General features: G+C 48.5%; 1 protein-coding gene across 1 annotated transcript in view; it reads left to right on the top strand.

The window, feature by feature from the left end:
• The window catches only part of TRANK1 (tetratricopeptide repeat and ankyrin repeat containing 1), a 65,741-nt gene that overhangs the window by 19,602 nt on the left and 33,978 nt on the right, over nt 1–12,161 (top strand). The window contains exons 10-13 of the mRNA XM_007462697.1: nt 4,280–4,441; nt 4,981–5,235; nt 6,790–6,966; nt 7,614–10,502. Coding sequence (XP_007462759.1) covers nt 4,280–4,441; nt 4,981–5,235; nt 6,790–6,966; nt 7,614–10,502 — 3,483 coding nt within the window. The remainder of the gene's footprint in view (nt 1–4,279; nt 4,442–4,980; nt 5,236–6,789; nt 6,967–7,613; nt 10,503–12,161) is intronic.

Genomic DNA, 12,161 nt, shown 5'->3' with positions numbered 1-12,161 from the left:
TGGGCCCGTGAGCCACGGCCACTGAGCCTGTGTGTCCGGAGCCTGTGCTCCGCAGTGGGAGAGGCCACAACAGTGAGAGGCTCGCGTACCGCAAAAAAAAAAAAAAAGAATGGTGAGAATTTTTTAAAGACCGTTGTCCTCTCTTCTGTGAGTTATTTATGTTTTGGGGGGGCTTAGTTGATCCCTCTTCTTGCTTCTCTTTTGTGCTATTGCTTTTCCTATTTTATCTTCTGATCTTTGGATGGTTTGTATTTATGAATGAACTAGACTTATTAATACTTAATAGATGGTTAGTGTGCATTTATTGAAGTTATTTGGATGTGTTTCTCCAGAAACACTCCCCCACTGGAAAGGGTGAGTAGGCGGCAGGTTGTAGGCAGCACATGGGGTGTGTGTGGTGGGGAGAGTGGGAGGCACCCTGCCAGGCTGGGGATCGTGGCAATTTTCAGCGTCAGGAAAGTTTTATGTGAGGGAGATTGAAGCTGCTTTTCCTTTAACACTGCCCCCTGTTTCCTCATCTATGTTTTAATTTTTATTCATTTATTTAAAATATCTCCTGTTGTTTCTGTGAGAGCATGGGAATAAATGTATTTGCAGAGTCCTGTTTTTCTGGGATGTTCTTTTAAAGCTGTGATATGTCATGTTTAGTTTTTAAATGACTTCTCTTTTAAGGAATTGTAATTGTAATTCTGTGAGGTGGTGTAATTAATAAATTATTGTGAGAGGCCTCCTGAGAGCTTATACCTGTAACCTCAGTTTCAGGATGGTTTGTACTGTTTGAGAAATTGAAACTAACCAAACAGATTTCTCTGCCAATGAATTTCAAGGTTTTAAAATAAACTTTCAGAGAAGGACCACCAGTGGCTGATGTGCTTGCAAATTTATTGTTCATTAGTTCTAATCTTAATTCTTAGAATGCTGTAGACTTTAGCATGTCATGCACTTTTGTTTTTGTTTTTAAAGTTTTGATTTTTTTCAGTTTCCTGGTATAATAGAATCTTAAATATCTGCTGATTCTGCCTTTCTCACTATCTGCTGGGGGAAGCCAGAGCCCACGGGGAGTGGGCAGGGTGGGGGTGTGAACCTGAGTGGTCAGGGTTACCTGTCTTTCCCGGCCTCTCACAGCCACCAGTAGATGGCAGCATGTCCACCTTCTCCAGCAGCTGATGCTCGACTGCCCTCAGGACCAACAAGATTGGAGTCTTTTTCTCGCAGTTGTTTGTGATTTTCTCTGATTCACTAGTGCGTGGCCTTCCAGAGTGAGAACGAATCCAGGCCTCTGAAGCCTTTCTCTCTGGTTCTCCCCGGGGCGCCAGCTGCTTTCTGCTCTGTGAAGGCGCCTCTAGCTCTGCAGTAAGAGGATGCGGACCTTCTCTGTGTGTCTGTTTCCCGCATAAACGGAGCCTGTGACTCAGAGGCCATGGTGTGTCATCCTCAAATCCCTCAGCACCACACAATGCCCTGTTTTCAGTAAATGCAGATGTGTGGTATTGATGATACTTCTTCCTCATCATAAAGCAATAGATTCTTTTTTAAAAAAGAAAATTTACATAATGTAGGAAAGGAAAACAAAAAATATTAATTCTGCATAAGCCCACCTGCCTGAAAAAATTAGTATAGTTGTGATTTAGTCATTTACTCTTACTCCATGCATTTATAGTTACACATTTTTATTTTCTTTTGTAAAAATGAGATGGTTACATAAATTTCAATTGATAAAATATATGTAATAAAACTTACCAGTTTCACCTTTTTTAGCTCAAAAGGAAGATTTCATGCAAAAACAAAATCTCTTTGAAATGATTTATTTCTATTTTCTAACACTTCTGAGCGCTTGCAGCTTCGGAAGGTCTCTTGTAGTTTTAATTTCAAATCTGCTTGTATATATCTACTAAATATGATCATTGTAGAAAATCTGTAAAAATTTCATTTTATATAAAAACAAAAATTTATTGTAATTACACCTTGGCATATTTTTATCCAGTCTTTTGGTTGCTGTTCAGTACTTACGTAGTCATCTTTTTTAAAAACCTGTGATTATCATGTATAAGCAATTTTATATCCTGATGCTTCTTTTCTCTCTTATTAAGCTTATAGAAAATTTAGGAAAAAAAGAAAAAAAAACAGACAAGTTCAGAGTAATAAATCACCCATACCTACCCAGAGATGCTGACCCAGGGCTACCATTGTCAGTGTTTCAGCACCTTTCCTTCTACGCTGTTTTATGTTGTTGATATATCACTCTCTGGTTTCTTTTCTGATTTCAGTACCCTTCTCTGATCTGACCGCCTTCTTAATTATTCTGAACCACACAACCATGCCGTTTATTATACAACTGCATCTAATTGTCTCTTTTGTCAAGCTTGGTACATTTCTGTTCAGTTTCAAGTGACTTTTGTACTAAACTAACTGCCCTGGTGGAGGAATGATGCCCTGAGGCATAAGGCAGGGGGACAAGTGGCAGGTTTGCATCTGCCTGGTGGTGAAGGAAGTTCCTCCTTTACCAAGCGTCCTATTTTCCTGGTTCATGAGTTTTCACTGTTTTCTGTGTCTTCATAGGCATTCTAGGATGAAGGTGGGATGCCGAACCCAGGGGTGCTAGCTGATCATTGTTACACCACACAGTTCATGTTCTTTGCCTCGGAATAGGCAGCTCACTGAGGTGATATAGTCTTCCTTTGCCAAGGTTTTCCATTTCTTTTTCTCTGGAGGTTAGTGCTAGGGTTAATGTTAGTTCTTGCTTCCATCTGGCACCGGAAGGTCTCTTGATTAGAGGGCAGTGGGCGTTTGCCCCAGAAGTTGGGGTGTGTGTGTATGTGGGTGTGTGTGTTTCTGGTGCTCTGATCTGTTGAAAGATGATCCAGGTGTGTATCAGAAGGCAGGCAGCTGACATCAGAACTCTGCTTGGGTCCCCTGGGTCCTTTCCCATTGTTGTGTGCTCCCTGGTGTGCCTTCACTTTGCAAAGCCAGCACCTAAGGCTCGTTCTCAAGGAGAACAGCCTATGGGCTTATGGAGCCTGTTTTGCTCAGGCTCCTTCAAACCAGAAGTGCCTGGGAATTTACATCCTCCCAAGGCAGGCTGTGGCCGGTGGCAGAAAGAGGTGAGAATCTGAAAGCCCGGTTCCCTTGCCTTGGATGGCACAGCTCTGAGGTGTGACTCACTCCAGATCCCCCCAGGGGTCAGGCAAGGCACACCTCCACCCCCACCCCGTGGGACTCAGCCTGAGCTCACACCCTGCCTGGTTCCTCCCCTACCCTGACCTGATCCCCCCACCCTCACTGGTCTCTTCCTTCATAAACTACTTGCACACAAATCCTTGCCTCAGGGTCTGCTCTGGGAGACGTGGCTGATAATGGGATGCTTTTATTTTTCCATCTCTAAAGTGTACCTATTCTATTAGAACATGACATTGAACATGAGTTCACCTGTTCATCACATGATAGCACTTACGCTGTGGGCCAGGCCCATCTCCTTGGGTGTGAAAACAGATGTCCAGTTATCTGTTCAGTAGGATTCCATTTTAACCAAGAGAGCTTTCTGAGTGTATAATCTGATACCAAATAAAACATTTGCCCTTTTTCAACGTTTCTTCAGTGGTTGATTTCTAATCATGACTACTTTCTCAGTAAATTGAACCAAGGGGATAATGTTTTCCCTCTTATGGCCAGAGAGGTGGCTCCTTACTCTTGGCTTTTTCCACTTGCCAGCTAGATGCATGGGTGGCTGGCATGTAGTTGGATGTTGCTGCTGCAGTAAGCCACCCTCCTGCCGTCACTTCCCTGAACTGTTGTATCAGTTATCCATTGCTGCATAACAAACAGCCCTCAGACTTAGTGGCTTAGACCAACAAGCACTTATTTAGCTCATGATCCTGCAGCTCAGCCATTGAGGCTGGGCAGTTCTCATAGCTTTAACAGAACTCCTTTAAGTGTCTGCTTCTTGCTGATCTTAGCTGGACTCTTTCACATCTATGGGACTCAGTTTGGACAACTGAACTGATTCCTCTTTGTTTTATGATGTTTCTTATCTAGCTTGGACCTGAATAGAACTAAACAAGGCCTCTGGAGGCCCAGGCTCAGAAATGGCACAAAAATCACATCTGCTGCATTCTCCTGGTCACAGCAGGTCATGAAGCCAGGCCAGAGTCAGGGTCGGGGAGGGTAACAGGCACTTCAAAGTCTCCTGGCTCCACAGAGGAATGGAGAGGTGTGGTCATCCTTGCAGTCTACGGGGCTGTGATCTCTGCAGTCACAAGCAGCACTCGGGGGTATTTTGCAGGACTGAGCAATGGCAGGGGACCAGCTAGCGAGGGCGACATTTTCCGGAAGGCCTCTGAGCAGCTAGTGACATACATGAATTCAGGAAGCCGCTTGTTGCAGAAAAATTTTTGGAAGCAAGGAGTGGTTCAGAGGTTCTTGCGCCTCCTTTCTTCTCTGCAAGGTAAGGTTTCTCACAACCTTCAGTAGTGTTCAAAGATGCTCTAGGCACCTTAAAACTCTTTTCTATTATCTGTTTAAACATTGATTAAAAAATAAATGTCATGACCTGTATGTAAAACATTCAAACAACACAGAACATTCTTCAGTGAAAAGTCGATCATCCACCCCTGAACTTCAGTCTCTAAATCTCATCCGCAGAGGCAACCTCTGTTATTAGTTTTTCATGCAGCCTCCTGGAATTTGCATATACTATCCTTATTTAAAACACCATAGATGTTTCTCTTTTCTATTGGCTAGGACTCTACGCTCCTTGGGTATTCCCAACCTTCCCAAGAAGCTCACGCACCAGTGCTGACACAGGTTCACACGTGGTTGAGTAGCATGACCCAAATAACTAAGTACTTGTTTATGGTTACCCCACGTCTTAAAGATACTGATCCATAACTTGGGGTGATGATGTCCCTCTGTGCTGGGTTTTGGCTGGGGACAGAAATCACATGAACCTTTTTCTGGAGTGTGGTGTGTTCTTGTTTTTGAAAGAAATCCCTCCCGACCTTGTCTATGACATTGACCGCGACTGTGCCAACGCCTTCATCAAGTTTTTACTGGAAAAACAGAAATGGCCTGAAGTGCTTCTGCTGCTGACCCGCAAAGTGAGTGGGGAGCCACCGTTCGGGGACTGTCTCATCAAAGACTGTGACCTCTCGAACCTCAACCTCTGTGCCATCCTCCCCCACCTCAGCGCCTGGGACCAGCGGAGGACCCTGCTCCTGGGCCACCTGATAGGCCACGGAGGTGAGTCCCAGATGCTGAGTCAGCACTGGGAGGACATCCCAAGGGAGTCCAGGTGCCGCAGTTCATGGGGCTTTTCGCTTGATTTCAGAGACTCCTTTAAATTTGGCCTCATTCTCTTCCTCCTCCCTATCTTCTCATTGGAAACAGTGATATAGGGTCGATGCATTTTTGTGAATTCTTCCCTTTCTCTCGTGTAAGAAATCTCAGGCCTCTGGAGGGGGCCTGGGCCCTGGTGTAGCCACAGCGGTCATTTCCTCCCAACCTCTGACTGGACTTTCCCTGCACTCAGTATGCCGCATGGGTCCTTATCAAACGCTGTGACATTCTTTTCTGATCCATGGATTGGGATTTGTGATGCTTGTTTTTTAAAGAAACAGCCAAATAACGGGTGGGTGGAAACTTTTAATCGGCACAATCAGGCTTGGCTGGATGTATGTCTGGAGTGTGCAGACGTCTTGCTGGATCAGGTTTTATTTTAAATCGAATTTGGAAGCACTAACCTCCTCCTTACGCTCCCCACTACCCCCCACTTAGGCCACTACTAACTGGCCACTACTAACTACTAACGTCTCCTCATTTATAAAATGGGAATGAAACTAGTCCCCCTGTCTTAGAGCTATTTGGAATATTCAGTGAGTTCATGGATGCAGACTCTTGGCGGAGCGCCTTGGCTGTGTGGTTTTCCGCCTGCCTTGCCATTTAAGGGGAAATGACCTTCAGAAGGAGTGATGCCACATTGGTCCCAACTCTCAAAGTGACTTACAACGCCTTCAGGCATTGGCTCTACCCACGGGTTTCAGGAGATAGATGGAAGGCCGCCTGTGGTTTATGTCTTCAAACCCATTCCTTGCGTGGAGTGTTACTGCCTTTGCCCAGAAACAATGGTGGTTATGGAATTCCTGTTTTGTTCCCGATGAAGCAAGCACTTATTGAGGGCCTCCCCGGGGTCAGGTGCCAGGGCCCAAGGATGGACAGTGAACATATGGCTGCCGGTGGGTGGCAATGCAGGAGGGCTGCAGTCCTCAGGGGGTGGAGGTCAGGGAGCTTGCAGCGCAGAGGGGAGGTGTGGACTGAGCTAAAAAGAAGGTGATGTGGCAGTGGGGATGTGTCAGGGAACATGGCACATGAGGGCCAATGGGCATTCTCGGGAAGAAGCTTCCTAGAAGCAAAGGATGTGGGAAGCACGCTCACGTCCAGGTCACCAAGTGTATGTCCAGGACTGTGTTGGGGAAACACTGGGAGTTGCGTTGTTCACGCCATCCCTACTCCAGTGCTGATGGTGGTCCCGTGGCGGGGTGGGAGGGGGAGATGGAGAGACAGAGGAGGTGAGGCCCAGGGACAGGACACCTGAAGGGGGCAGGCTTTCCCTCCAAGGGCACTGGGAAACCCTTGCCTCCCAGAAAGGGGGCGTGGCAGGAGGCCCTCAGAAGTCAGGTCAGCACCCCCTCTTGATTTGGAATAAAGGGCAGAATCGATCCCGCCCCCCTCAGGTGGGCCCTGCTGACCTTGGTTCAGGGATGCTGCTCACTGGGCCCTTCTCTCTGCCTCCCCCAGCCTCGCCCGAGGGTCTCCAGGGCAGCCAGGAACAGCCGCTTGCCATGTGCCTGAAGCGTGGGGACTTTGAGCTGGCCTTCCTCCTCTTGACCAAGGGTGCGGACCCCCGTAGCATTTCTCTCACGGAAGGCGACACTCCTTTGCATGCCGCACTCCACATCTTTCTAGATATCAAAGGTAGGCCTTTATTTTGTAAGCAGTCTTTTTCTTGAGGAGGAAGCTGGGTGTTAGAATGGATGCTGTGCTCCTTGGTCTTTCCTACTGGGAAAACTAACCATCTGGAAAAGGCCCATTTCTTGGCCAGGCTGTATCTCCTGGCCCCTCACCCATAGCTTGATGGGAAGGAGTGAGCATCATGGTGAACGGTCAGGGTGGGTTGATGGAGGAGGATTCTTAAGTTCCAAACTTAAGAATCAGTTGTCCATAGCTGCAAATACTTTCCATTTATTTACACCATTTCAAGGGTCCTGACGTAAAGGCTCTTACTGGAATATTTACGGTAATTTCTGGGTTTCTCCACCTTAGCACTATTGCCAGTTGGGCAGGATGAATCCTTTGCTGGGGGGCGCTGTCCTGTGTATTGTAGGATATTTACCAGCATCCCTGGCCTCCACCCACTAGATGCCAGTAGCACCTCCTAAACTGTGACAATCAAAAATGTTTGCAGACACGGCCACCTGTCCATTGGGGAGCAAATCGCCCCCAGTTGAGAACCACTGGGTTATCAAATCCTTGGGGAAGTTCTGTGTTCTGAGGACCCCCGGCTGGCGTCTCTGCTCCCCAGAAAAGCCTTTCAGCACTCACAGGATTTTTGTGTCTTTCAGCTGACATCGGTTTTAACTTCCTCAGCCACCTGCTGGGCCTGTTCTGGTCCAAGCCCACCGAGTTTCACTACCTCAACCCCAACATCCAGGACAACAGCGGTAACACGCTGATGCACATCCTCTTCCAGAAGCGCATGGGGAAGCACGTGGGGAAGCTGATAGATCTGCTGGTGAAGTTCGACATCAACCTCAACCTGAAGAACAAGGAAGGCAGAGACGCCCGGCACCGGGTGAAGAAGAAGGACGCAATGCTCTTGGCCTGGAACAAAGCCCTGCTGGAGAGCAGGCGCCGGGGCCGGCAGGACGCTGCCGCCCCCCCGGGGAAGCCCCCACGCTGCGCAGCCCTGGCTCACACGGCTCCACTCGAGGGCTCCTCCAAGTCGCTGTCCTGCAGCAGCACTGCAAGAGCCCCACCCCGAGGAGCCGGGGTCCCCGAAAGCTGCCAGACCCTGCCGGATGTCCAGACTACGAGGCCAGAGCCTGGGGCGGCCAGGCCCTGTTCGCGGAGAGACTGCCTTGTGCAGGACATCACGGCTTTGATTCAGCAGGTGGAATTGGATCCGTCCCTCCAGGAGGACTGTCCACAGGACTCCGAGCCTCTGGAGACAGGAGCTGGCACCGTAGGAGAGAAACAGGAGCTACAGGGCACCCCGGGGGCGGGGGGCTCTGGCTGCAGCGGGAACAGCCCCGCAGTCCTTGAGGCCATGGAGGGACATGCACAGGCAGGCCTCGGGACCCCGCAGCTCGTGCCTGCTGGTCGCGGGGGGACAGAGGGCAGCGACGACCAGGACGACCAGAACGTGCCGGAGACGGAGGCCTGCCTCCTGGACTTCGAGAACATGACGTGGGAGATCGAGTGCACTTCGGAGATGCTGAAGAAGCTGTCCAGCAAGGTCATGACCAAGTTCATGAAGAAGAAAATTATCCTCACCATCCAGAAGCTCGGCAGTGGTGAATGGACCAGGGGCCTGCGGAAGCGGCTGAAGAACTTGAAAGGAAGCATCCAGCTCTTCGAGGCCAAGCTGGACAAAGGGGCCCGGATGCTGTGGGAGCTCGCCATCGACTTCTCCCCGCGGTGCAGCGAGAACCCCGAGAAGATCATGGCTGCGGAGCACAGTACGCACCCCACCGAGAAGGCGAGGCAGGTCTACACGGAAATCATCCGGATCTGGGACATCATCTTAGATCACAGCAAACTGTCGGACTCCATCAGGGCCATCTGCAGCGCCTACAACCGGGGCCTGTCCTGCATCCTGCGCAAGAAGCTGAAGGGTATCAACAAGCGCCAGGTGTCCGACAGTATGAAAATCCAAAAGCGGATACCCCGCTGCTACGTGGAGGACACGGAGGCCGAGAAGGGCGGGGCACACGTGGATCCTGAGTACTTCCCCCCTGCCAGCGCGGTGGAGACCGAGTATAACATTATGAAGTTCCACAGCTTCAGCACCAGCATGGCCTCCAACATCCTCAACGACACGACGGCTACGGTGGAGTACCCCTTCCGGGTGGGCGAGCTCGAGTACGCGGTGATCAACCTCAACCCCAGGCCACCGGAAACCATCATCCTCATCGGGCGGAGCGGCACTGGCAAGACGACTTGCTGCTTGTACAGGCTGTGGAAGAAATTCCACGGTTACTGGGAGAAAGCCGAGCAGGCGGGAAGCCCGCTGCTGGCCAGGCAGATCTGGCTGAAGCGAAGGTTGGAACTGGAACCCGGAAAGGAGGGTCCAGGTGGGGAGGAGGAGGACGAAGAGGAGGAGGAAGGAGGACCCACTGAGGTGGTAACAGTGGACAGCCTAGAAGAGGAGCAGGCGAGTGAAGCCTGTGCAGGGGGAGCCAGTGGGGAGCCAGGGGACCCCGAACAAGGGGTGGAAGGACCCACCCCAGAACAGCCCCACCAGCTGGAGCATTTACATCAGATCTTCGTGACCAAGAACCACGTCCTGTGCCAGGAGGTGCAGAGAAATTTCATTGAGCTTTCCAAGTCTACCAAGGCCACCAGTCACTACAAACCACTGGAACCCAATGTCCACAAACTCCAGGACCTGCGGGATGAGAACTTTCCTCTGTTTGTCACTTCCAAGCAGCTGCTCCTCCTGCTTGATGCTTCTCTGCCCAGACCATTTTTTCTGAGAAATGAAGATGGCAGCTTGAAAAGATCCATCGTAGGATGGTCCATGCAGGAAGAGTTGACCATCACCAACTGGCAGGAAGATGAGGAGGCTGAGGCAGATGGGGACTATGGTGAGGAGGAAACAACCGTGGAGACACGCCCATGTGACAGTGACCCCCGGGTGTACGTGACATTTGAGGTGTTTGCCAATGAAATATGGCCCAAAATGATCAAAGGGAAAACTTCCTACAACCCTGCCCTGATTTGGAAAGAAATAAAGTCTTTTCTGAAGGGGTCTTTTGAGGCCCTCAGCTGCCCCCAGGGGAGACTCACAGAAGAAGCATATAAGCAATTAGGGCGGAAGCGGTCCCCCAATTTCAAGGAAGACCGGAGTGAGATCTATGGCCTCTTCTGCCTGTATCAGCAGATCAGGTCTCAGAAAGGGTACTTTGATGAAGAGGATGTGCTATACAACCTGTCCCGGAGGCTGTCGAAGCTCAAGGTGCTCCCATGGTCCATCCATGAGCTCTATGGTGATGAGATCCAGGACTTCACCCAAGCGGAGCTGGCGCTGCTGATGAAATGTATCAATGACCCCAACGCCATGTTCCTCACCGGGGACACGGCTCAGAGCATCATGAAGGGCGTGGCCTTCCGCTTCAGTGATCTGCGCTCTCTGTTCCACTACGCCAGCAAGAACACCACGGACAAGCAGTATGCAGTGCGCAAGCCCAAGAAGATCTACCAGCTGTACCAGAACTACAGGTCCCACTCAGGTACGTCCAGGCCTTGGGCTCTCCCTACAGGGGAGGTGCTTGGGCACTGACCCTGGGCTGCTTTTGAAGCTGTGGCCTAGCTTTCGTTGGGTTCTTGTAGCTAAGGATAATATTTTGGAGTTTGTTAGTAACTACCCACGTGAACAAGAGATCTTATGATTTTTGCCAGTACTTGTTCTTTTCTCTCTCTCTCTTTTTTTTTTTTTTTTTTTTTGGCCACTCGGCTTGTGGGATCTTAGTTCCCTGACCAGGGATTGAACCCGAGCCATCCACAGTGAGAGCTCAGAGTCCTAACCACTGGACCGCCAGGGAATTCCCCTTTTTTCTCTTTTTTTTTTTTTAATTGAAGTATAGTTGATTTACAATGTTGTGTTAGTTTCAGGTGTACAGCAAAGTGATTGTTATATATATATATTCTTTGCCAGATTCTTTTCCCTTATGGATTATTACAAGATGTTGAGTATAGTTCCCTATGCTATACAGTAGGTCCTTGTTGGTCATCCATTTTATATAAGTGTGTATATGTTAATCCCAAAGTCCTAGTTTATCCCCTCCTCCTTCCCCCTTTGGTAACCATTAAGTTCAGTAGTCATCACTACTCATTCTTAGGTTGATGATTTAAGCTGTGGTTGAATGGAAATGAACCTGTAAGTAATTACAGCTTAAGTTGTTGGCCATGACATGAAAACATTTCAGGGGAACATTTAAACTGCTTAAGAACTTTTGTTAAAGCACTTTGGAAGCACCTGCTTCTAAAATGTAAAGTAATACGTCAATTACAAGTCATTAATCCTGAAAGAAAGCGGCTTTTCTTCCAAAGAGAAGCAAGAAAAGATGGGGGGGGCAGGAGGTGGTGGGAGATAATGTACTCTCAGGTGCTTTTAATTTGTGCCTCACGTGTGCCCCTTCCCTGTGCCAGGCACAATGCCAGGCAGTTGACATAGGTACCTGCTTTTTTTTTTTTTTTTGACCATGCTGTGCAGCTTGTGGAATCTTAGTTCACCAATCAGGGATTGAACCTGGGCCACGGAGGTGAAAGCCCGGAATCCTAACCACTGGGCCACTAGGGAACCCCCATGGGTACCTGTTTTTAATCCTCCCAAGAACCCTACAAGATAGACATCATTCCGATTTTACAAAGGAAGAAACTGAGGCACAGAGAATACTTCCTTTGTCGTTTATAGAATGCTCACCAATTCACCTCCTGTGTCCTGCATGTGTCCATGAACAACATAGAGTATTATTTTACACGTTTAAAAACTTTGTTTAATGGACTCATACCAGACATACCTTTCTGCAACTTCGTAATTTTGCTTATAATAATGTTTTGGGATTTCTGCATGTTGATACCATGGAGCTGCAGTCCATGCATTTCTCAGTGCTGTTAGTAGTCTAATTCATGACTGCACCACACTTTGTTACCCACTTTCCAGACAAAATTATTCTTCCTTTATCCCTCAACAAAAATATTTTCGTTTTTTATACTTCTCTTGCTGACAACGCATATCCTACTTGCTTTACACACTGAAATGCTTCCCTTATCATTTTTACATATTACAGTTTTTAACTTAAAAGACCTTAACAAAACCAAGAAACAAGTAATTGAGCTGTTTGTTTATATCAGCATTTTCTTTTCTTTTTTTTTTTTTTTTTGCGGTA

This window comes from Lipotes vexillifer, unplaced genomic scaffold, assembly GCF_000442215.2.
Source record: "Lipotes vexillifer unplaced genomic scaffold, Lipotes_vexillifer_v1.1 scaffold539, whole genome shotgun sequence".
Classification (NCBI taxonomy): domain Eukaryota; kingdom Metazoa; phylum Chordata; class Mammalia; order Artiodactyla; family Lipotidae; genus Lipotes; species Lipotes vexillifer.
This window is presented reverse-complemented; position numbering and strand designations above follow the sequence as displayed.